The sequence below is a fragment of the Sturnira hondurensis genome, unplaced genomic scaffold, assembly GCF_014824575.4.
Source record: "Sturnira hondurensis isolate 20B ecotype Veracruz unplaced genomic scaffold, ASM1482457v3 Scaffold0025370, whole genome shotgun sequence".
Lineage (NCBI taxonomy): Eukaryota > Metazoa > Chordata > Mammalia > Chiroptera > Phyllostomidae > Sturnira > Sturnira hondurensis.
Window position 1 is genome coordinate 10,282,257 of NW_028098001.1, and position 26,410 is coordinate 10,308,666.

General features: G+C 37.1%; 1 protein-coding gene and 1 long non-coding RNA gene across 7 annotated transcripts in view; both read right to left on the reverse strand.

Moving 5' to 3' along the window:
* The window catches only part of DOP1A (DOP1 leucine zipper like protein A), a 115,393-nt gene that overhangs the window by 34,896 nt on the left and 54,087 nt on the right, over positions 1–26,410 (reverse strand). For 4 of the 6 annotated variants that reach the window (XM_037039396.1, XM_037039393.1, XM_037039395.1 and 1 more), the window contains exons 12-22: positions 24,811–24,922; positions 24,413–24,442; positions 23,870–24,103; positions 11,747–12,365; positions 11,083–11,357; positions 9,787–9,939; positions 7,097–7,197; positions 5,238–5,497; positions 1,634–3,623; positions 705–816; positions 427–609 (exon numbers count right to left, since the gene is read on the reverse strand). In XM_037039396.1, the coding sequence (XP_036895291.1) occupies positions 427–609; positions 705–816; positions 1,634–3,623; positions 5,238–5,497; positions 7,097–7,197; positions 9,787–9,939; positions 11,083–11,357; positions 11,747–12,365; positions 23,870–24,103; positions 24,413–24,442; positions 24,811–24,922 (4,069 nt within the window). The remainder of the gene's footprint in view (positions 1–426; positions 610–704; positions 817–1,633; positions 3,624–5,237; positions 5,498–7,096; positions 7,198–9,786; positions 9,940–11,082; positions 11,358–11,746; positions 12,366–23,869; positions 24,104–24,412; positions 24,443–24,810; positions 24,923–26,410) is intronic. The other 2 variants (XM_037039397.1, XM_037039394.1) reach the window with 1 other exon arrangement.
* On the reverse strand, positions 20,389–23,334 carry LOC118982353 (uncharacterized). Its single transcript, XR_005065521.1, has 3 exons — positions 23,216–23,334; positions 22,505–22,508; positions 20,389–22,166 (listed from the first exon to the last, which is right to left on the reverse strand). It is a non-coding gene; the product is annotated as an uncharacterized LOC118982353 (long non-coding RNA).

The following is a 26,410-nucleotide window of genomic DNA, read 5'->3' on the forward strand; positions in this document are numbered from 1 at the left end:
GAAAGAAGCTAGATACAAAAGACCAAATATTACAAATAATGTAATATTCCACTTATACAAAATGCTCAGAAAAAGCAAATCTACTTAGCGAGAAAACAGATTAATGGTTGATTGGGGTTAGGGACAGGAACAGGAAGTGACTGCAAATGGGTATTCGGAATCTTTGTGGTGACAGACATGTTTGAAAATTAGACTGCGTGGATAGTTTTACTACTCTGTAAATTCACTTTTAAAAATCATTATGTTGGGTATACTTTTAGTGGATTTTATGTCACAACTCAAAAAATAGTTACAAATTTGATAATTAACTACTCGATCCACCAGAGTGCCATAAATATGACCAAGTTATTCATAAATCCTGAACACAATCTTTGGGAAAGTACTCAAATAGACTCTTGAGTTCAAGGTGAAGTGTGAATCTCTAACCTTTGTGGCTCCCAGATTAATGGTGGTTACAGATGCAGACGCAGCAAGAGCCATCTTTTCCGAGGAATCCGCCTGGTGCAGTATGCTCCAGAGCAAAGTCACGGAGGACATGATCATGTGGAGGACTGAGAGGATTCCTCTGCGCGCTTCCAGCAAGTGTCTTTGGTCTACATTGACCCAAAGCTGTTAAAGGTGGGGGTAAAAACAAAGCAGTGCTTACTGAGGCTTGCTGTATCTTATAGTCTTTAAAAAAAAGTCAAATATTTGTGCAGTCTTACTTGGTGGTACTGTGTAGTAGGATCCAACAAACAGTAATGGATAATGGCTGTGATCCCTTCTAAAAGAGTTAGAATCATATCTGGTGGAATAATTGATGCCATCCACAGAGGCCTGAAATAAAATGCATTCATTTGAACACAAGTTCTGAGAAAAAAAAAAGTATGTTTTATCAATAGTAAATGTCCCGCACGTAGCAGACACACAGTAAATACCCAATAAATAGTATATTAATAAATGACTAAAAGAATAAACTAGAAGCTTTTATATCCTAATCTATAAAATAAGTAAGTCACATTAAATGTACTGATGTTCTTTTTGGTTAAAAATTCTATATAAAATAAACAAATTTAGTCACTACATATCTAGTGACTGTGGAAGGCAGGCAGATCAGTGTTAAACAGCACAGGCACTATTCCTTCATTCCACACGTCGCCACTGAGACTACGCAGGAGGTAAACCGGAAACCAGTTTCCTGAGCATGCGGCGAATCTGACAGAGCAATTTTAAGCATGGCCTGGGGGTACAGGAAGAGTTTCACCTCTAAAACAGTAAATACCATTTCTTGTTTTTTAAAAATTAATTGAGTGTGAAATTTATTGGCACTTAGATAACATACAGGATAAAATCAAGGAAACCCTTTGGTGAGCTTTCTATTACTTTGCCAGCTTAGTCAAGAAGAACAAAATTAATTTTAGCCCTTAGGAGTGAAAAAGGCCTGTTTAAATATTCCTTCTCTTTTTTAATCTTGATTCTTTTGTTTCTCTTACTCAATATGAATTTTCTTCTTCGTGAAAAAAATAACATACTATTTCTAACCTACTGAGATTCACTAATTTGTTTATTCAAATTGTGACTGACATTCTGGATGGCTAAGCAGTCATATATGTGACAAATGTCAATGACAACAAAGTTAAAAATCAGCTCTTACCTACTGTCAGATAATCCTGTTTCATATTTGTACTGCTGAATTAAATTATCTAAATTTCTGCAAAGCTGTAGTGTCACAGAAACCACCACTCTCTGTAGAACTTTTCCCATGTAAGGCAGAGTAGATGTGATTAAACCAATCCATTGTGGGTGCATCTTACAAGCACAGTGTTGGTGCAGAGCCCGTATCACGGCACAGAGAAACATGCCTTGGCATGTGATTGGCTGAGCATGCAAATACTGAAGAGAAGTCATGGGCTGGTGGGGACTGATGTGTTCCAGATCAGATACAGCAAAATCAAAGCCTGTTTCATTTTCTTCAGGGGTGATCATTACCCAGTGCTCTAGGACAATGAGCCTCTGAAGGACTTTGAGAAGTTGTGACTGGAGTGTGCTGCCATTGTCAAATTCATCCTCTGAGAAATTGATGAGGCTGTCCTCTGAGAAACCTTCTTCCACGGCAATCGTATTCTTACCTGCCATTTTTTCACTGTGCCATTTCTGGGCACTAAAGATGGACGACAGCAAACAGTGAAGAATTACTTTCTGAACTTTGCACTTAGATAACATATCAGAGATAAAACTAGGGAAACCCTTTGCTGAGCTTTCTATCACTTTTGCCAGCTCAGTAAAGAGAAGTGTCAAAATTTCTATGCTCATCATCTGCATGTTTCGATTGCCTATTAAGTCTTGTGCAGTGACCTTGACGTGGGTTGGGTAATGGCTACGCATGTAATATAAGCAGAGTGAAATAAGAATTTCTATGTACATAGAACTCCTAAAGTTATGGTTTGAGTCCACTGGGATATGACTATAAAAGTCTTTGCCCATAACAGAAATTCGGTGTCTGGCCAATAGATTCTGAAGCAGAGACAACTGAGGGGTATACACATTATTTATACTAGTGGTTGAAATGGCATTTACAAAAGCAACAGGGTTAGTTTTTAATATGGCTTTGATGGCAGAAAAAGCATAAAGAGTCCTTGATGAATCATACAGCTGGAGATACAGAAGCACGTGCTGATAGAGAGGATGGATGTTGAAATTAGGAGATTTCTGTGATCCTGGAGAACCCATGTCACTCTCAATTTCAGAAATTTCTCCCTCTCCACAGCTATACCAGTTCTCTAAATCCAAACCATCACTAAAGAATACGCTGGTTTGTTTGAGTTTTTCATTTGATGTTTTTTTCTTGTCATCATCCTTTTTTCTGGCAAGTTTTACTTTAGGTTTTGCTCCCGGTTGTTTACCTGACTCTTTAACAATTGTTTCTTTCTCTGAGACTTTTTCTGATAATTTTTCTTTGAAGCTGAACTGAATACTACTGTGACTCCTCTGTCTAGCTTTGGTTTCTGTCGAAGCAACAGAAGAGTCATGGAGGGTCTGTGTGGTTCCTGAAATACAAGGTGAGGAGCTATTTCTGGAGATTCCATTTGCCACACACTCACAGCCGCCTTCCGCAGACACAGACAGAAGCTGAGAACTCTCGTTACTCAGCAAAGTGCTCTGACTCTGCTGAGTGGACTGATCTTCACTTTTAGTTGCCTCCTCACCTGGATCTATATCGCTGTGCCCTGGAGGCACAGTTTCCATTTCCAACTGAGAAGTTACAGAGGCAGATTCTGCTTCCAGACCACTTACAACTTTACATATCAGGTCAAACACTACCTGCTGAACATCATCGTCTGGGGAGCCTGCATTTGGCATTTGAGAGTCCTCTGGTGTATTCACATTTTCAGGATCAGCTTCGTAACTCAGGTTGTCTCCAGCAGAGGACTGTGAGCATCCAGAGTCAGAACTCTGGAGTATCTCTATCTGTTGGTCTGGAAGGTCAAAATCAGAGACAACCATTGGAATTGTCTCACTGCTGGTACTTAGAAGGGAGAGTCTGTCACTTAATGGGTTAACAGTGAGACTAAAGTTCTCTATTTCATCCATGGTAAGCGGCTTTTCACCATTTCCTTTAGATGCAATGAGTTGCACTTGGCTTACTGGCATATGAGAAAAATAGTAAAGGAAGAAAAATATACAATATATTAAAATAATGAAAATGTACAAATACAAACTGAATTCAAGATTTTAATCATGTTTCAAAACCCACCTACATGCTACTATTAAAATCATATTATATTACTATTTTAGACCCTTTAAGTTAGAAAATTATATAGATGATTATTAAGTAGAGTTTAATAAACACAATTCAACTGAAGGCCTATTATTCAATTGCATTTAAATTGAATAGCACAGTTAACACTGATGAAATATCCAAACTCGTCCTTATCCCCAAATAAGACATCCGTTTTTACTGCAGTACAAACTTTGTGTTTTTTTCCTTCTCGTGTGATACCTCCTTTTAGTTACACTAAAGGGGAGTATAAAAACACAATCTCCTTGATTTTAATAAAATTCAAAAAACATTTATGAATTATCTGGTATGAGTAAGACCCTAAACCAATAGACAATGAGGGTGAGAGAAGGAAAAGACAGCATCGTTCTCTCTAAAGAGCTTAAAATTAGTAGGGAAGTACCAATATATTCGTCTATTTCTGTACTTTTTGGAGAGCATACTATGTTAACAACATTCTTTTGGAAAGGGTGGGAGGGTTAATTGCATATGAGTGGTACAAACAAAATGCCACCACTTTCAGGGAAAGAATCATGGTACCACAGGTAAGGTCTGAGACTGATTTCAGAGGAGAGGCGAGAATTTAGTAGTCAGGTGGGAAGTGTGGTAGGTAAAGTGATAAAAACGAAAGTTCTGGCAATTAGCAGGGTAGAGCATTTTCTTAGAAGATTCAGGAAAAGCCCTGAAAGGGAAGCTAGGGAAAGGAACCAAGCCTTGGTAGAGACACATGAAAGGTGACAGTTTAGTTCCAGACTGCATCACTCACCAGCAGTGAGCCTTTGAGAAAGCACATCCTTCTAAAAATAAGCTCCCTGCTTGGTAAAATCAGTTTTTTATTCCTGACCTCACAGGAATAAAAAAATATTTGTCGAGATACAAATGATAAGTGACAGTCCCTAGCACATAATAATGTAATATAAAAGGCCATTATTGCTTTTATTATAGAGGATATCACTCAATAGTTTTTAAAGTGTGGGTTTCATAGTAATAAGAATATTTAACAAACACGTATGATATGCCAGTCACTGCACTAAACATATCACAACATGACCTGAAAGAGGTGGGTTATGATTCTGACCTTACAGATAAGAAAAATGACTCACGAAATATAAATATGCATTATAAGCTTACTATACATTCCTAGCGAAGTATCTACAGAGCCCCATAGGACCAGGATTCTTAAAAAGAATCTAAATGTATTTCCATCTAAACTGAAGACTGTCTCTGAAAAATGCTATGCTGATTACTCCCCTGAAAGAAGAGTCAGCTGATAAGAGATTCTAGTCCCCCAACACGTCATCGATGAAGCCCACTCTGAGACGGCCGTCAGAGCACTGCTCGTGCATCAGAGGACAGAAAACAAGCCCATGGAGAAAATCCCACATTGGATTCTCTCGCCAACCACTGTTGTGTTCAGCTCTCACTTTATTTTAATTATTTAATTCTAAATAAAGCTTTTCTAGTTCCACATGATATTCACCATTGCTGCATGCAAAATTTTCCATGAAATGCTTGTCACTCTCTTCTCCAGGATAACAAGGTGCCTTATTCCAATAACGTTCTGCTTGTACACGCTGCACTGAAACCCTCTGAGTTTTGGGGTGAAGCAGAAGCAATAGCAATGGTTCCAAAACTCTTGCAATATCATGTCTTTGCAGGACTTGGTTCAGCCAGGCTTGTCCCACAGAGCTAGTAGAACCATCGAGACTGTTAAGGCTATCTAACATGATGAACAGTGACCTACAATAAACACAAATAATTAAAGAACAAAACACTTGCTTTAAGTGTGACACTCTAATTTTTCTAAGATTAATAATACTGTAAGTTGTGTTTTTTATTTTGAATTAATTATTATAAATTAATTGCACTTCAGGATAATTTTTAACCACAGCATGTTAATAATCTTAATCCCCATATCCTCAGTAGATACAATAGGAAAGAGAAAATTCTTTTCCCTTTTTGTAGGTACTTGTGTTTCTGGAAATTTCACCAGCATATTCTTATAAGATAAATAGTAAAGAACAGAAAAAGTAACCTTAAAAAACTAGTCTTCTTTTAGCAATATATTCCTGGCACCAAATGCTGAACCCCCTGCAATGCTAGGCAGTGTTACCTCTATGCTGGTCCGTGCCCTCTGCTCCCATTCTCTTTATGAATCTAAACTATGTGCTTGATTCAAGGAAAGACTTTCCACAAAAGGCGTGGAGGGACAGTTTGGAATCAGAACACCCAAGATTCAAATCTGGGCCATCCACTTTATCTCACGTGTGGTCTTGGGTAAGTCACAACTTCTCTGGGTCTTCACTGTCTCACTTGTGCCATGAGGAAACATGGTGGCCAAATAAGAGAGGGTATTTGTGAAGTACCTGGGCCTGGGGCCTAGTTCATGGTAGAGGTTCAACAGCAGATCATTTAAAGATAGCGACGCTGCTTGAAAAGCACCAGCTGAAATAACATGCAGTTGGGCTTTAAGCACAGTTGCATTTGCGGCCACCTCTCTGAAAACGGGTGAGACTGCTGTCTGATGCCAATATATGAATCTACCTACACATGGCATCCCCTTGGAAGTCAGTGCAAATCTCGTATTTGGGGAGTGAGCCATCTAAGTAAGCTAGACAAATAGCAACCCCATTCTCAGGCAGTTATAGGTTCTCTGAATCCATGGAAGGGGATTCAGTAATTTAGCTTTAGATTTTAATAAGTCCAATTCAGGCAGAAAATTAAGAATAATAGCTAGAGAAACACTTATACAATCTACTGTTTATATGCGATCTCACTCGATGTGAATATAGATTCAAGAAGACTGTCTCCATTGCTGTATTCTTGACACATGGAACGGAACCGACCATGTTGCGGGGGCTCGATTAATAGTCATCAAATGAAAGGACGGGGCCAAACAAGGGAAAATCCGGCAGATAAATGAAAATGCCATGAATTTCAATATAGCTTAGATTTTTAACAAATAATTTTTTAATTTTATTTATAAAATGTATAAATTGATGCCCTGACTGGGTGGCTCAGTTGGTTGGAGTGTCAACCCATACACCGAGAGGCTGAGGGTTAGATTCCCAGTCAGGGCCCATACCTAGGTTGCAGGGTCAATCCCTAGTCAGGGAGTGTATGGGAGGCAATCGATCGATGTTTCTTTCTCACATCAATGTTTCTTTCCCTCTCCCTCCCTCTCTCTCTAAAATCAATAAGCATATCCTTGGGTGAGGATCAAAAATTTTTTTAAACATGAAAATTGCTATTGCCTACTCCTGCCAAACTAACTGAGGAGTCAACAAAAGACACATTAAGACATCTGACTGTAAAACCTGAATATAAAATGTAACCAACCTGTCAAAAGAACGTGCAAAAGATGAAGACTTATTTATATGGAGGTCCCTTGTGAGATGCCAAAGAACTGCAAACTTTGCATGTGCTTCCATCTTTATTTTCTGAGAAGGAACATGATCAAATTATTAATAATTAAATTATTCCATTAAATCATTAATAAAGATTAAATTATTTTTAATAAATATTACTAAAGATTAATAACTAATCAATCTTTAAAGATTTATTAATAATAAAGATAAAGATTAATTAATCTTTAAAGATTAATGAGTTATTAGCCTTTAAAGATTTAATAATAAAAATTAATTTTTTATTCTCCTTTGAAGATAAGTATTTTGGCAAAATCAAAGTAGCTATTTAAGAGAGAATGTTATATTCAATGTTCACGATACTCTACAACACAATGCAATAAACTGTTTTTTCAGGTAAGTAGAAACATAGAAAATACTTAAGTATATAAAAAAAATTAAACCTAAAGGATCACCTCATACTGCCTCACAAGTAATTATTCAGTTTAGACTAGGAAATCAGTTTACTAGATTACTGTATGAAAAAAGCTGATAATGTGCATGTCATCATGATATCTTGAGTATAGAAAGTACTTCCTCCTCATTTTAATATAAATGTTTAGTAGTCAAAATTGATTTTATTGTACTGTAGGATTTACTTTTGCTCTTAAAAATTATATACAAGGGGGGCTGGGGAAAAAGGAACTATTTTCTGGAGGGCAGGTCCCTTTTAGTACAGGCTTCACCCACTAGGTGACTGTTTTAGGAACCCATCTGTATCAGTGTACCAGCTGGTGTTGATGTGAGAGGCTGCATTTGGCTTCAGTAAATTTGTTTGGAAGACTCTTTCAATGCATTTGCCCATTTCATGATGGGTGATTTATGAGTGCGCCTGCCCACACATGCTGAGTGTTTAGCAGTTTTTGACCAAAAGTGGCATGACCCCATGCCCCACACACCCTCATCTCCCAATCTCACCCCAAGCAACCTATTTTTGTTTTCTTGGATGAAAAAGTCCTCAAAAGGAAATGTCCTGCCAATGTGGAAGAGATGAGACAAAAAAATGGCAGAAATGCTAAAGGTATCAAAATAGACGAGTTCAAAAACATGTTTTGAGCAGTGGAAAAAAATGTCTCAATAGGTGTATCTCATCAAATGGACAGTACTTTGAAGGTGACTGAAGTTTAAACTTGTAAGAATACACATTTTCTTATAAATAAATTCCAGGGGTTTTTTGCTTCCCCCCTCATATTAACCCAAAATTAATTTACTATCACTTACAAAGCTGGTTTATTAGATTAAAAAATTTAAGCCCCTCAAAATTATTTCTATATGAAAAATACTATACTACTTTTGGGATTATTTGGAAAAGATCAGGTATTACAATAACAATGCATAGAACAACATAAAAAGAAAATTATTTAGAAAGATAAGCACTTCATATTAGATAATATGTTAATGTAAATCAAGTAGAAACTGTGATATTATTAAAAAATTATCATTTTTCTTGAGCACTTGTAGAAACCTTCAGGTAATAGCCCCTCAGAACCAGAACTGCAACTGTTTAAATCGCCTGTGATGGGCCCAAAGGGCTCTGTTTCTGTGGGCTTCATGAGCCCTGTAAAGCAGCGTTGGTACCTCAGCCAATAGAAACACAGGCAAAAACAAGTCAGTAGTAACAGGCATTTTAACTTTTCTTCATGGAAGTACGGTATCTTTATTTACAACTTAGTATTTCTTTGCAAATGAAATGTTATGCAAGTAAACAGGTATAAAATCTGTCCTAGATTTATACTTATTGTAAAATAAATTATTAAATGCAAGGCTTTATTTCAAATTTTGTTTCTGAACAGTTTTGAAAGAATGTACTGAAGCTTAAACATAATTTTAACATTTTCCCGGGAACAAGCTTTTCATTCTTCCTCATTTACTCGTTCATTTGCCACCTGCTCACCCTGCCAAATGTTCCATTTATTCAGCACAGTGTCTTTTTGAATAGCAATCATTAAAACTCACTAGCACTGAGGCTGCGTTCAGTTAGAGCATTTCTAAACGATATTCAATAAAAGCTTTAATTTATACTACAGAGCAGGTGCAGGAACACCACAAACTTCACTAAGTTCCCCAGAAGAGATCTACCAGAACGACTGTCCCAGCTTCTTCTCAGGCTCACTCATAACTCAGTCATCTTTACTCTTACTTATGTACTACTTCCTACACATTAGAATACAAATCCTTATTTTGGATATGTACTATAATGAAAAGAATATAATCTCACATATTAGCATGCTATAGCTTATAAGTGCAACATGCTGTTTCATTTCCCATATGTTAATGTGTCCATCAGTATCACAACTGGATCCACTGATTCCTCCTTTATGACTCAAGAACTTGGTCCAGAACCAACTGTAATCAGCACTCCCCACAGCTGGTGCCCTGAACCAAGAAATAAAACCAGTCTTTGATTTTGGGTAACTTGATTTTCATGTTACTGATGCTTTTTCAAAAAGCTTTCCTCTAAAAAGAACAGAACATGTATTTTAAAGATACTAAACTCACTCTGAACAAAGCTATATTCTCTGTTATTCAGATACTAGCTGCAATCGTTTTCCTAGAGCTTCCTCATGTTACACTCAGTATAATGGGAGTGAGGAGCTGACATAGGATAAGAAGAGATGAATTTACCTTATCTTTATGGGTTAACTGCTGACTTATAACATCCTCACAGATGCTAGAAGAAGGAACCAAGTTATGTAACTGATAAAACAATTCCACACTCTTTTGGTGGTGCTGAGGTGTCCTGTCTCCCAGCTGGTCCCACAATGTTAAAGCCACAAGCTGTTGAAAAAAATGTAAGAGTGACAGTATTATAAAACCTTAATGAAAACCTATTAACAAACATTTCCTACTGGTAATACAAGTCTGACTGCAAGGCCTCGAAGGTCTTTAATATTCATTATGCCACTGGGATGACATTTAAAAGGGTGCCTCTCATCCGCCCACCTTCTGGTCATTCAGGTCGTCAGAACCGTTTATCATAGTACTTTAATAATATTTATTTAAACATCAGCATGGAAGCACTTTCTGCAGAGCCAAAATAAGTACCCATTTCACTAGGTCAGTGACATCTAGTGAAGTGATGCTGGAATACATCATCCTTAGGAGGGTACAGATCCCACGTCGAATACACTACTATTCACAGTGACATGTTGCAAAGTAAAATATAATTCACAGTCCAAATACTCGAATTACTTAAGGCAAATAAAGGTCGTATTATTTCAGAGCTACATGTGTTAATACAGCACCTGATGATCTATTACAGCATTAATAAAAATTCAACAATCTTCAGGGTTTACCACCAAAATGGTAGGGAAGTCAACCTTAATCCAGCAGGAGGAAGTTATCTGAAAGGTTGTAATGACTTGAAATCAGATAAAAATTAAAAAAATATTTTTTATGTATAAAAAAACTACCATCTTAAGATGTTATACAGTCCAAATATACTTGAAGTTCTTTCTGTGTAGAGAATAGCATTTGCACTATTGCAGAAATCGAACTGCATTTTTCTAAACATCATCACACACCACGGATGACAGTCAGACAACATACAGGAAGAAAACCTCTTCCTAGGGGTCTTCGAGAGCCAAGGTGTACGAAGCAGAAGTGCCACAACCACTTCATTCGGAAGTAATTTTTTTACTATATAAGTCAGCTTTCCTTTTTTTTAGTTGAAAGTATTCCCTCCATGGACTTAGTGCCTTAATATTTGCCCCTATTTACTTTAATACTCCCCTCATCCTTACCTTTTTCTCTCCACACAAAAGGGGGGACCAGCTACACAAAGCCGTACAGATCAAGTGCTGTATCTGTCTCTACAGTGTGATATCGAAGGGTTCAATTAAGCCTGATTCTCATCTTTAATTTTTTGCTATGCAAACTAGGTCAAGTATCATCTGAATCATTAATTTATTTAGAATTTACCTTGAAAAATTCAGTCTTCTCAGCTATGTACTTCAGATTGCCTGGTGTGAGGGGCGGTCTAATAACCACGGCCACTCTTCCCTGGTTTGGACTTAAGGGCTGTACAGGTTCCACACTGTTGATGTTTTCCCCAGTGACCATGACCACAGACTGAGTCAGTCCCACCAGGTCCATGACTAGTGAGATAGCAACACTCTGCACACTAAAATCACTTGCTTGGTTGCAAGCATTCATCAGCGTCTGGAGCCACAGTGGAGGCTGCACATGCTCCCAGTCTGAAACAAAAGATGGAAGCCAACAGGGTTCATCACACTCACCCTTTCACACATACTTTTAACTTCCCATCTATCTAAAAAAAAAAAAAAGCTCCACTACTTACTACCTTTAGGTTTTGATCTGTTAAGAAAAGCATGGTTTCTCACCTAGACTAAAAAATAAGCAGTAACAAGAATTTCATAAATTTTTAAAAATAAGTACTTTTCTTCTGTCACATTATACAATCTATTTTCCTACACTGAAAGACAGTATATTAATCACACATTATGTAGTAATCACTGTAGTATGTGTATACATAAAAAATCCCAGTTTTAATATCTGAGTGCTACTGAAAAAAAAGCATACCACAGAGAACATTTAAATATGAACAAAACAGAAACTACCTTACCAGTTTCTGATTCCGGATGTAACTCGGAGGCATGGTTTCCCTCGGCGATGTAAACTGGAAAACTTGAGCACTCCAGGAAGAGCTGGCAGGCAGCAAGGAAGGCAGAAAGGTATTCTTTTGAGGTTGACTGTTTACTTATGCTTCTCTCTTTTACATCTCCACGTGAATCCATGTCCCATTTCTCCCTGTCTCCTTGCTCTCTGCTGCGATCCCCATGATGCTCTGTAGCCAAGGCTTGAGAAAAAGAGTTACTCTGAACAATGTAGAGGTTGATAAGTCTCGTGAGAAACTGTTGGACATACTCCAAGCAGCACTGCATTGCAGTCTTCTGGACTGGCTTCATACTTCGGGGCGCTGTGCCCTGAGTGACTGCAGAAGGGGGCTGGACGATGGTTTCTTCAGATCCCACAGTGGAAGCTGTTTCTGTCTCAGAGGACGCGCTACCAATTGGGATGGCAGCTGCTCCTTGCCCCTCACTCAGTTCTCTGTCAATGTCATCGGTTCGGTCTGCTTGATACTGTATGAACTCGGTGAATCCGCTCTCTGATGACTGACTACTTGGTGGATTTTCTCCATCTTCTAACACTTCAGTACGATTGTCAAGAGAAACTGATGATATCTGGTAGTGATTAAAGAGAACAAAAGGTTGAGTAGCTAAATGCATATATTAGGAATTAGAAATTGGAAATGACCACATTTGGAGAGAAGTCAATTTTAGATTACTATTCACAACTGTATCCATATATTCAGCTGAATCTAAAAATGGTTTCACCCTGACTGGTGTAGCTCAGTGGATTGAGCGCAGGCCTGTGAACCACATGCTTGCAGTTCGATTCCCAGTCAGGGCACATGCCTGGGTTGCAGGTCAGTTCCTAGCAGGGGACCCATGAGAGGCAACCATACATTGATATTCTCTCCCTCTCTCCTTCCCTTCCCTTCCCCTCCCCTCTAAAGATATACATATAAAATTTAAAAAATAAAAAATAAAAATGATTTCTACAACTGATTTATATATCTAAGACAATCAATATGAAATATGGATATGGTTCTAATAAATACACTATGGTTCTAATGAATACACTAAAGTCATTTATTAAATATTTATTTTTCACTACATGCATAGCATAAAGTGAGGTTCATGAGGGTAACATATGTGTATATACAAACTTCTAAGGTCCATATCATTATTTTCAAAAGACTAATAATTTATTCAATCTACTTTATGAAAACACTTTCCTAATATCCAAACAATGCAACTTCCCCAATGTCTAAACAATGCAAGACATGAGTTATGCAAAGTTAAAAAAAGACATTCTAAGAACTAGAAATAAAATTTAATAGATTCAGGATTACATGAGTGTGAAATTTGTCTGACAAGTATTAAGTACTATTCGAATGTGTGCCTATTAATATTCTTATATTCTTTCACCAAACAGTAACTGGACCCACATCACATTACAGGACAGACACTGTACGGGGTACTAGGAATTAAACAAATAGTTTACAATCTAGAGGGCAAGATAAGAAGCAATTGAAATATAAACAAAAACGAGCCAGCTATTGCAGCAGAGTTGGAATGGATCAGCTGTTCCCTCCCTATGATATGGCCAGTACAATCATCAAGCATATTTTCTGGCTTAGTTGAGGTAACCAGAAGCTGTACACAACGTGTATTCCACGGGCGACTGTGCCAGAGCCTCATTTGAATCAGATCACTAACGAGGTGCACTAAACGCTCTGCTGCCACAAAGCTGGGCCTCGCCCAGTGTCCCTCCTTCAGTGAATCACACCGCTGCTCAGCAAACCAGGAAGACCGGAACCTAGAGGTGATTCTTGGTACCTTCTCTGTCTACCTCTCTTCAACACTTCCTTTACATCCACTTCCGTCTAGTAGTTAAGGGTGCTGGCCATTAGTCAGCTAAGGCTCTGCCGCTTTCTAGCCTGGGGAATTATTTAACCTCTACAAACTTTGTTTTCCTAATTTGTATAACTGACAGGACAATAATGCCTACAATTTATAGTTAGTTGCTATGAGGATTAAGTAAGACGGGCCACACAAGTATATTGGGCATAATACCTGACACCTAGCAGACAGTTGATAAGTGTTAGTAGTCACTCGCTACCCTTGCTGTACCATTACTATGTCTTATTTTTTCCTCCTGAATACGTGGCTGATCCATTCATTCCTCAGTCTTCATTCCCCCACCTTTTTAGCACTTTACCACCACTACTCCCACCTGCATTCTGCAGGTCTCCCACACCCATCTTTGTTTCTCAGGTCCATACTCCACACTATAGCCAGAGCAATTTTTTAAATACACAAATATGATTACATCACTTGCCTTTTCCCCCTTGCGTGTGTTCCTAAATAGGAAGTAAAAGCCTCAGTACAGTGAAAAGGCTCTGTAAGACCTGGGTTCCTGCCTACCTCAAAGTTGGGCCTCCCCCTCATTGTCTACACTGTGCCTCTATCTGCCTAAGAGTCTTCACACACGCTCTTTCCTCCATCAAATATTCCCTTCTTTGTACTTCGCACCTACACCAAATTCCTTTGGGGTTTCCCTCAAATAGTCCTTTCTCAAGAAAGCCTTCCTTGGCTCCCAATCTAGATCAGGTTGCCCCAATTTTCTACATTCCTACCACTCTGTATGTTCCTCCATACATTCATCACAACTATAATTAAATATGCAATCATTTGTTTAATGTTTGTCTCCTAAAAAGAATGGGTGGAGAAGGGCAGAGACTGTGCCTAGTTAACCCTGGACACCCAGCGTGAGCGCTGCCCCAAGACAGGCTATTTTCTCTATTTCAAAGGTAAGAAAACTGAGGCTAAACGCAGTTAAAAACAAAACAAAATGAAACTGGCCCAAGGTTATCGTAGATAAGCTTATTAGTTAGTAGACGAGCTCAAATCAGGTAATTCTGATCTTCATGCTCTTTTCATCATAGCATATCACTTTATCTGTAACAGTACGAGAAATTTTCATATTATAATGCCAAAGTTAGAGATGGCTACCAAAATTGAACTTGCTGATCTTTTCCTTTGAAAGGTTAATAATCGTCTAAAATCTTGTTCTAATACACTTTTAAAAAGAAGTATTTACGTGGTGAGTAATTAGCTTGTTACTGTAAACTTATTTCTGTATTGATCTTTTTTAAACATCATAAAACAGTGGATATTACATTACCAGATTTCAAGCTATAAAATGCAGTTAAACTTGCATAAATTTATAATATTTAGTTGTATGGTCTATATTATATAACTAGGTCTCATATTACTTTTTAATAAAGTGTCTTTCTGAAAATAGGAAGGAAATATATGTTTTAGACATTCCAACACACTGATTTTACAAAAACGCACTAAGAACATAAAGACAAAATCAGATTTGTAATTTATTAAAGAACCATTCCTTCACTTACACTTTAAATACTTTCTGTATTGACAGAAAATACCCTCAGCTTTTAAATCTGATCAGTTTTCAGACATCTCAGTGAAGATAATACCAGTGCGTTTCAGTGAAAAGTAGGAAAGAAGATACATGCCCTGGGAACATAAAAGAAAACCAAAGGGGAGGGAGCACACTCTAAGGTTAATGAATAATTTTGTTCATATTGTTAATGAACAAAAGTGTACTTTTACTTTGTATTTCATTTGCTATAAATCAATGTTCCCATTATCTTACTTGCAGATGTTTTCTGAATGGATATATTCACGTGTTCAAATATGCCTCAGAGAATACTAAGGTCCTTTCCCTGAACTCACCAATCTCATTCAAATAAAAAGCAAAGCTTCAAAGCCGTTAATATCGATTTTAAGATATTGTATTTTTAAGATCTTAGCGGTATAAATTAAGGGAAGACAACAAATAAAATGAATTTTCCAAGAACAGAGTCATATCAAAACAGAATATCACTTATCAATAATAAGCAGGTAGGAAGGAAAGTGTGAGAGACTAGCTTTAATTTATGTAGGCTAATCCTGGATATATCCAAGTTGATCGAGGATCAGTAATTTTCATTTCATATATAAAAAGCAATATGTTAAGAAGGACCAAGAAAACAGAAACAATTTTAGAATTATTAGTTGGTGGGAAAGGTTGTATGAGATCATCCTGATAATGTATTTTTCCTGGTTGAAAACAACAAAAAAGCAACTGAAAAAATAATTAGGACAACGATACAAATCCTGGATTTAGGTATCTTATATCGTAGAAATTTTTTAATCTTTGTTTTAACAAAGTGCCAATTTTATGTACCTATAAAATTTCATTAAATGTTTTTTGTTAATATTTGTTAAAATATTTTAATATTATAAACCTGAAAGCTTTTGTCATTGATTTTTTCCATAGATGTTTTCCAAGTGTCTAAGTATGTTACTAGTGCCAGATTAAAATAATTATAATTCTATTCAATGTCATAAAGTAAGCATTAAAAATCTAGAAGATTGAATATAAAGGTTCTGGACTTCAAAGAGCATATTAAAAATCTATTGTATTCATATGAAAAGGATCAATAAAGTTTAGATTATAAACATGTGAATACTGAGCACTTGAAATGTCGCTGATCTGACAGTGGAACTGAATTTTCTTATTTCAAGTGTTTCTGAAAAAAATTTTGCATTTGAATGAAGATGTGCTATAAGTATAAAAAACACAGTGGAATTTTGTAGATAGTACAAAAAGAATGTAAAGTATCTGGCTAATTATTTTATACTACATCAATTTTATATTGACTACATACTGAAATAATAAATTAGCTCTAGAAAGGGCTAAAATTTTTAAAAAAATCTTTTCATCTGTTTCTTCTTACATTTTTAGAAGTGGCTATCAGATATTTAAAAATGACTTATGTTGCTGACAATTATATTTCTACTGGAAAGTGCTGATGTAAACACCTAAACTGTACTAGAACCAAAAGCCCACAATAAAGTCTACTGCCACACATTTGGATCTATGCAAGCTTCACTAAATGGTTATATATACGTGATTTCACTCAGAAACTGTTATTTCAAAAATTAACAGCTGACCCTTGAACAACACAGTGGTAGGGAAGATACTGACTCCCCACCTCACACCCCACACAACTGAAATCCACGTATAACTTTTGACTGCCCCCAAACTTAACAACTAACAGCCACCCTACTGTTGACAGGAAACCTTACCAATAACATAAACAGTCAATTAACACATATTTTATATGTTCTATGTATTATACACTGTGTTCACACAATAAAGCCAGAGAAATTCAAGCGTCAAGAAAACCATAAGGAAAATACACATCTGTAGTTCTGTACCACACTGATAGTGTAACTTTACACCATCTGTTTGTCAACACCTACATCAATACTGTCTTATATAATATAAAACATTGTATATGCTGTAAATATTATTAACATTAGACATCCAAAATAGAAGGAAAAAATCATAATTATTTACTGGTATAACAATTCATGCACTGATAACAAAGCAGGAGCAATATTATTGTTTTTTGGCAGCCTAGTGTAATCAATATGACTGCTTCACAGTAGCCTAGCTACACAGCGATGATTGAATCACTATAAACATTTTTTCAGTGTTTCTTTTTTCTTTTTTTATCATGCTTTTTATTTATTTATTTTTACTTTTTAAAATTTTTTTATTTAATTCTTGTTCAAGTACAGTTTTCTGTCTTATATTCCCAGCCCTGCACCCCCCCAGTGCTCCCCACCTCCCTCCCATTTCCGCCCCCCACCTTAGTTATTGTCCATGTGTCCTTTATACTTGTTCATGTGAGTTCATCCCCTTTTCCCCTATGATTCTCTCTCCTCTGGACCTTGTCAGCCTGTTCCGTATTTCAGTGTCATTGGTCATATTTTGCTTGCTTGTTTTCTTGTTTAGATTCCTGTTAAAGGTGAGATCATATGATATTTGTCTTTCACCACCTGGCTTATTTCGCTCAGCATTATGCTTTCCAGTTCCATCCATGATGTTGCAAAAGGGTAGTAGTTCCTTCTTCCTTTCTGCAGCATAGAATTCTATTGTGTAAATGTACCATAGCTTTTTGATCCAGTCATTTACTGATGGGCATCTAGGTTGCTTCCAACTCTTGGCTATTGTAGATTGTGCTGCTATGAACATTGGGGTGCATAGCTTCTTTTGGATTGGTGTTTCAGGGTTCTTAGGATGTGCGCCTAGTAGTGGAATTGCTGGGTCAAAAGGCACATTCATTTTTAGTTTTCTTAGAAATTTCCATACTGTTTTGCAGAGTGGTTGTACCAGTCTGCAATCCCACCAACAGTAAACTAGGGTCCCCTTTTCCCCACAACCTCTCCAGCATTTGTTGTTTGTTTCTTTGTTTATGATAGCCATTCTGACTGGTGTAAAGTGGTATCTCATTGTGGTTTTAATTTGCATCTCTCTGATAGCTAGCAATATCGAGCATCTTTTCATGTGTCTCTGGATCCTCTGTATGTCCTCCTTGGAGAAATGTCTGTTCAACTCCTTTGTCCATTTTTTAATTGGGTTGCTCGTCTTCTTTGAGTGGAGTCATGTGAGTTCTTTGTATATTTTGGAGATTAAACCTTTGTCTGAGGTACCATTGGCAAATATGTTTTCCCAAGCTGTTGCTTCTCTTTTAATCTTGATACTGTTTTCCTTAGCCATGCAGAAGCTTTTAATTTTGATGAGATCCCATTTATTTTTTCCTTTATGTCCCTTGCTCTAGGGGACGTATCAGTAAAAATCTTGCTGCGTGGAATATCTGAGATTTTCCTGCCAATGTTCTCCTCTAGGGCTTTAATGGTTTCATGGCTTATATTTAAGTCTTTTATGCACCTTGAATTAATTTTGGTGTATGGTGTAAGTTGGTGCTCGAGTTTCATTTTTTTGCATGTAGCTGTGCAGCTCTCCCAACACCATTGGTTGAAAAGGCTGTCTTTACTCCATTTTATGTTATTGCCCCCTTTGTCGAATATTAATTGACTGTAGAGAGTTGGGTTTATTTCTGGGCTCTCTGTTCTGTTCCATTGGTCTATGTGCCTGTTTTTATGCCAGTACCAGGCTGTTTTGATTACGGTAGCCTTGTAATACAGTTTGATATCAGGTATTGTGATCCCTCCTACTTTGTTCTTCTTTGTCAACAATTGCAGCTGCTATTCGGGGTCTTTTATGGTTCCATATAAATTTTTGAAGTGTTTGTTCTGTGTCTGTGAAATAGGCCATTGGTACTTTAATAGGTATTGCATTGAATCTGTAAATTGCTTTGGGTAGCATGGACATTTTGATGATGTTAATTCTTCCAATCCATGAACATGGTATATGTTTACATAAGTTTGTCTTCCTTGATTTCTTTCTTCAGTGTTGTGTAGTTTTCTGCATACAGGTCTTTTACCTCCTTGGTTAGGTTTATTCCCAGATATTTTATTTTTGTTTTTGTTATATTGAATGGGATTTTTTTCTTGATTTCTGCTTCTGCTGATTCATTGCTGGTATACAAAAATACCTTTGATTTCTATTGACTTTGTATCCTGCTGTTTTGCCAAATTCATTTACTAGTTCAAGCAGTTTTTTGGTAGAGGCTATGGGATTTTCCATGTACACTACCATGTCATCTGCAAACAATGACAGTTTGGTTTCCTCCTTTCCAATTTTAATGCCTTTTATTTCCTTTTCTTGTCTGATTGCTGTGGCTAGAACTTCTAATACTATATTGAATAGAAGTGGTGAAAGTGGGCAACCTTGTCTTTTTCCTGATCTTAGTGGAAAAGATTTTAGTTTTTGCCCTTTGAGTACAATTTTGGCTGTAGGTCTTTCATATATGGCCTTTATTATATTTGAGGAATGCTCCCTCTATTCCCATTTTTCTGAGTACCTTTATTATAAATGGATGTTGTACCTTATCAAAAGCTTTTTCCGCATCTATTGATATGATCATGTGGGTTGTCTTTGCTTTTGTTTATGTGATGTATTACATTTACTGATTTAGGAATACTGAACTATCCTTGCATCCCTGGGATGAATCCCACTTGGTCGTGGTGTATGATCTTTTTGATGTATTGTTGGATGCGATTTGTCAATATTTTATTGAGGTTTTTAGCGTCTGTGTTCATCAGCGATATTGGCCTGTAGTTTTATTTCTTTGTTGTGTCTCTGTCTGGGTTTGGAATTAGGATGATGCTGGCTTCATAAAAAGAGTTGGGGAGTTTTCCCTCCTTTTGGATTTTTTGGAATAGTCTGTGAAGAATAGGGGTTAGCTCTTAAATGCTTTATAGAATTCTCCTGTGAAACCATCTGGTCCAGGGCTTTTGTGTGATGGGAGTTTTTTGATTACTTCTTCAATTTCATCTGCTGTTATTGGCCTGTTCAGGTTTTCTGCTTCTTTTTCATTGAGTTTTGGAAGATTATATTTTTCTAGAAATTTGTCCATTTCACCTAGGTTTTCCAATTTCTTGGCATACAATTCTGCATAGTAATTTCTTACAATCCCTTCTATTTCTGTGGTATCAGTTGTAATCTCTCCTCTTTCATTTCACTGTAAACATTTTTATGACATACATGATTAGTCGTATTCAACATTGTTAAATTTTAGAAAACCACTTACCTGTGATGACTGGCTGATAAGTGGTTTCTTCAATTACAAGAAAGAGGCATAATGTACAGTATTGTAATTCTTTGAAAGTGTACTTATAAAATAGTAAGAGAACTAACATTTTTATAATTTTATTAAATATTGCTCACTTTATGCCTATGTAAGGATAAGCTACCCACTTTCATACAAATCATGCACACGATGTTCTACATGATAAATATTCATGCTATGATAATGATGACACAAAATCGTATCACAGAGTTCTAGAAAATCTAATCTAGTTATTAGATTTTCACATGAAGACTCACACATACACAACAGGTAAGTTTATAACTGTAAGATGATTAGTGACTGTTCATTAAGTGGACATGAATCATCATAAATGCCTTCATCCTTGTTACCTTCACACTGAGTAGGCTGAGGAGGAGGGGAAAAGAAGGGGGTGATCTTACTGTCTCAGGCGGACAGAGGCAGAAGAGGTGAAGGGAGTGGAAGGGGAGGCATGGGAGGCAGGAGAGGCATGCACCCTTGTTTAAATTGTATGGAAATACATTATAATTCTGACTTTTTCTTTTTCATTTCTCTAAAAATGTTTCTGTAGGACATCAATCCTTTTTCCACTGTGTGTTTTAGTTTTAAGTGTCTTACAAGGGTCCATAAAAGAAGTCAAAAGCACTTGCGATTTGGAGGAGCCCTTGTGCCGGACCATCTAATGTCCATTTTTCTGGCACTGCTGCATCTGTGTGTTTCTCCTCACTGTCTGGCACCACCAGTTCAGAAGCACTCATCTCTCTCAAGTAGTCTTCTGTTAATTCCTCTGGTGTGGTGTCTATTATTTCTTGAATTTCTCCAAGATCCACATGTTGAAACGTTGCAACACCTCCCCCACTTTTTTTTTTTTTTTTTTTTTTGCCATATCCACCTTCACAACTTCCTTGATTGGCTCTGTTGTAAAACCTGTGAAGTCATGCACAATCTCTGGACAAAGTTTTCTCCAGCAGGAATTTATTGTTTGGGGCTTGGTGGCTTTCATGGTTTTTCTATGACAATGATGGCAGCTTCAATGATGTAATACTTCTGGACTTTCATGATATTCTCTATCGGGATTCTCTTCTATAGTGTTAACAATCCTCTCCATAGAGTACTGCGTGCAATGAGCTTTAAAGGTCCTTACGCACTCCTGACCTAGAGACACTGTATTTGGGGGCAAGTAGACCACTTTGAAGACTTTGATGTTGAATTCAGGGGGCTCTGGGTGGCCAGGGATATTATCCAACATCAGAAGAACTTTGAAAGGCTCTCCTTTAATGGCAAGGTACTTCCTGACTCCAGGGACAAAGCATTGATGGAACCAACTCAGAGAAAGGGCTCGAGTAGTTTAGGCCTTCTTGTTGTACAGCCAAAAGACTGGCAGGTGGCGTTTCTTTTTCCCTCAAGGCTCAGGGTTTAGCAGCTTTAAAGATAAGGGCAGTCTCTGATCATAAACCTGACTGCATTTGTACAAGAATACTGTTAGCCAATTCCTAGGAGCTTGGTGCTCCTTTCCCTTCCTTAGTAAGGAATGTCCTTTTGTGTTATTTCCCCAGAATAGGGTACTTTCATCTGCTTTAAAAACCTGTTCAGGCAGACATCCTTTCTCCTTGATGATTTTCGTAATGGCATCTGGAAAACTGGCTGCCTCTTGGTTGGCAGAAGCTGCTTCCCCTGTTATCTTGACATTCTTTTAAATATTAAATATTTTATTTTAAATAATGATATTAAGTAAAAAATCAATTAATAGTACAAGTGACAGAAAATGTGGAAAAATCATTGAAGGTGGTGTTGAAACAGAGGCTTAACTGGGGAGTTGATGAAGCTAGGTTTTTGTTTAAGAACCCATTCAATGCCTGAACCCATGCAAAGCAGTTTTCGACATATTATGTAGCATCACCACACAGATTCCATCACACAAAAGATGAGAGGCTAAGACTCATATGGTTAAACAACCTGCCCAAGATTTCCCAAGAAGTTAGTGGTAGAGCCAGTATGACTTAACCCAGGCCCTTCCCATAATAGCACACAGCCCCTTTGGGAGCATAAGGATTTCTGTGGGCATCTCTTTAACACACTGGCCATACCAGTCCCTAGTTTGAATGCTTTTCCCCCTTTCAACAGTCTAAATCCTACTAGTCCTTGAAGACCCGGCATATATACCCCTCTCCAACCATTGTTCTAGTTTTGGGGGGGATTGAAAACATATATATTTATTTTTACAGTACCATTTAGTTCCCTTATACCCGCCTCCCCCCAGCAATCACCACGCTGTTGCCCATATCCATGGGTCCTTTTTGCTCAGTCCCTCCACCCCCAAACTCCCCACCTTCAGCTGTCATCCTGCTCTCTATCTATGAATCTGTCTCTATTTTCCTTGTTAGGTCAGTTTGTTCATTAGATTCACACATGAGTGAAATCATGCGGTATTCGCCTTTTTCTGACTAGCTTATTTCACTAAGTATAATCTTCTCCAGGTCCATCCATACACCGAAAGTCTTTCTAAAATTATTCTCCAGCTTCATATCCTTCACCTTCCTTTTACTTTAGTTGTCACACAATGACTTCACTTTTTCTTGATTCATATTAGTCTATGGGTATGCCTTTCTTATAGCAATCTTGCACCCACATAAAAGCTATATTTTCAATATGATATAAAAAGGTATTTAAAGGTTTTTGCTCCTGACGGCAGAGGTATAGTGACTGCTTCAAAAATTTCCTTTTTAAAAAACAATGGTCTTATGCTGGATTCATTTATCTTGAAATGGCAGGCAACTGCAGCTCCAGACTTCACTCTATGAAACATGTCAAGCATTTGAACTTTTTCTGGTAACATCATGGCTTTTCTCTGCTTCGTGGAAGCACTTCTATTACCACTAGTGGTATTTTGTGTGAGTCTCATGTGTTATTCAAGGTTAATGGTACTGCACTTAATATGATAAAAAAACCCCACAAGAACTGTGAGATATCACTTTTTTACTGCAAAATGCAATTTACTGGATAGACAAACTGCTCACAGAGAGGTGACCATATGGTTAGCATCACACGGTGTTTTAAGTGGGTATTCACACTGAGCTCACCGCAGCAGCATCAGGAGGTGGCTATAAAATTATTACAGTAGTACAGTGTGTACCACAGTTAATTTTGTGCAGTTACGATATTGCATCTCTATGTTTGCTTACATTTCTCTCAACAGCGAATGACACCATGCATGATCTATGTTTGTGTGTGTAGGTTTTGATAAACTTTAACTTTTTAATAGGCATATATACTTTATTGCAGTAAATAATAACAGAAACTATTATCCACATCTTTTTTGCATTCATGACATAGCTAACTTTTGCTTAATTTTTTCATTTATAAGCTAAAGGGTCATCTGTGAGTTTTTTCAAATTGTTGCAAATCTCCAAAAATTTTATATTTATTGAAAATAAAATCTGTGTATAAGCAGACCTACACAGTGCACACCCATGTTATTCAAGGGGCCATGGTAAGTGATCTAATACCATAACGAACAACTAACATTACCTTTTTGTCCTCCCATTCTTTGGCTGAACTGTTCTGCCCACTTGGAAACTGCAAAACACCTCCGGTACCGGCAGATAACAGTGGAGGCTGAACTTTGCTAAGGATCTTCGAGCAGAGCCTGACCGAATCCGTGAGTTCAGACAAGTGCAACGTCTGAAGATGGCTTGTCAGGGCAGAAACCATCCTGAGCAACAGCTGCGGCAGGTGTTCTGTCTGAATTTCAATGTAAGTCTCCTGAAAATAAAAGTAAAATGACAAAAGTTTAAGCAATGTGTGGCCCAAAAGTTATGTTGTTTCACTGGGTTTTAATCTCTATAAAAAAGGAACTAATTTTTATGACTCTGGAGTCTTTTATACATATCATTTTCTTAATATTGTATAATAATTTCATTATTGATACAAAATTTATACCGCTAAATTCTCAATTTAAGTATTTCAAAGCATGTATTATAAACTAATCCCAATTTTATGTACATTACTGAGATTCTAACAAAACAAAAGTGAATATAATCAGTTAAAAAAGATATAGGCTGAATGTCATACCTGACACAGTACCCTCATACTTCTAGTAGGCTTCAAAATGAGAAAGCAAAGAATTTAGGAGAGAAAAGGGGAAAAGATTTCCAAAAGTCTTCATTAATAGAATCATTAATTAATATAAATACAGCATTAAATCATTATACACTAAACATTTAGGATTTCAATAGCATGCAGTTATGAAGTATATTACATGTATTATTTAAGACTTGTATATGTGTTATATACATACATATGTCACAGGACAAAACAGTTGGAAAATTTTATGGAAAAAGAAAGCTGTGCCAAAGGGGAAAAATATATTTAATATTAAAGATAAAATTTATTTGAAGATAAGGTCTCCAACATGTAATATATGCACTATGTTCAATTTCCTCAGTATTTTTTTACCAAGGTGATCTTACCAAAGAAACTATATCCAACAAAAAATCCACCAATAAGCAGAAATTGCTCAGCTGTAACTCAGATGACTCACTATCTCCAGGCCCAGTCTGAAGTCTGGCATGCATTGTCCTCCTAAAAGAACAAATTTCACTTTATCAAACATACTATCAAGTGAAATGAACATATGACAACAATGTTTTTTAAATGAGGTCAACTCAACATTGGGGACACACACAGTAACGTTCCTAGGATGATGTATATTCCCTTCCCCCCAGGGCACTACTGTACCTCTATGTGGAAAATTCCCAGGGCAAGATTCCTGGGTTTAACCTCTCACTGTAACTCTTATCCTGTATTTCCAAGGGTTCTGGGTGGGTCTCACTTTTGGGGACTTATTTTCTATTGTTCCCACTGCAGATATCATCTCCTAGTTAAACAAAGATTATTTGCTGCTCTAATTCTAACATTAGGGCCTTTGTTTATACAAACCTGTCCTCTTTGGAATGTCACTCACCCTCCACCTCATTCTCTCCTATCTAGAATGCATCTGTCCTTCAGGGTTTAAGATAAAATGCTACCTCCTCCAGGAAGCCTCTTCTAATCCAAGTACTAGAGATCATTACAACAACATTCACATCAAATCTTATGAATCCTATATGAACATCTACTGCCCCATACTCTGAAATTAGAAAGAACATAAAGTAGTCCCTAACCAATAAGAAATATAAACATACAGATAAATAAATATAATAATGTGACAGTACAGGAAAAGCTGATTCTGATGAGAAACTTGAAGAAGTCATGGAAAGCTATTAAAAGGTGGGTGATCTCTATATAGGACCTTACCAGATGGGCAAAGGGGAAAAATATCTCAGAAGAAATAGCACACATGAAGGCTCAGCAGCATGAACGTTAATGTGTGTTTAGAGAATAGTCCAGGTTAGCTAAAAAAGGATGGATGCGTATGTTGATGAATGTAGAAATGACGGACAGCTGGCAAAAGACATTCATAATTGCTCAACATTCCTACCACATTGTCATCTCTTTACTAAGGTATTTGTAACTTTTAACTTAACACTCAGAATATACATGTGCATGTCTTACTTGTTTTCATTACGAAGTCTTTGAAGACAGGGACTGGATATGCCTAGCACAGTGCTTTTCGTCTGGGTGCTCATTATCTGCTTTAATGAATAATCAAACTATTTTCTAAATCACTAAATGTACAATTAATGTATCACATCAGCATTTATTTTTTTAAGACTTATTATAATCCTGAGTTCATGCATGTTTACTTTTCAACTGTATGTTCCTGAAGCCTGAGTGGCTAATCTGGCTCTGAGCGAATATGGGCTAGAATCCAGAAAGAGAGTCTCCTCGGTTAACTAGTATTCTTGGGTTTTCAGAGCATTTTGTAACTTTATATCCTAGGGGGTGAAGGCCTTTTATCACTCAACAATGACAATATGGCTGGTTCTATGGCTTAAAAACACAAGTGTAACACCAAGGAATTTTTTGTTATTCAAAGTAGGAATCATTTTGGGGATGTGCTCTAAGGCGGCAGCCACAAATCTGCTATTTTCTCTGTAACAAAGAAAAACTGAATTAGTACAGATTGGA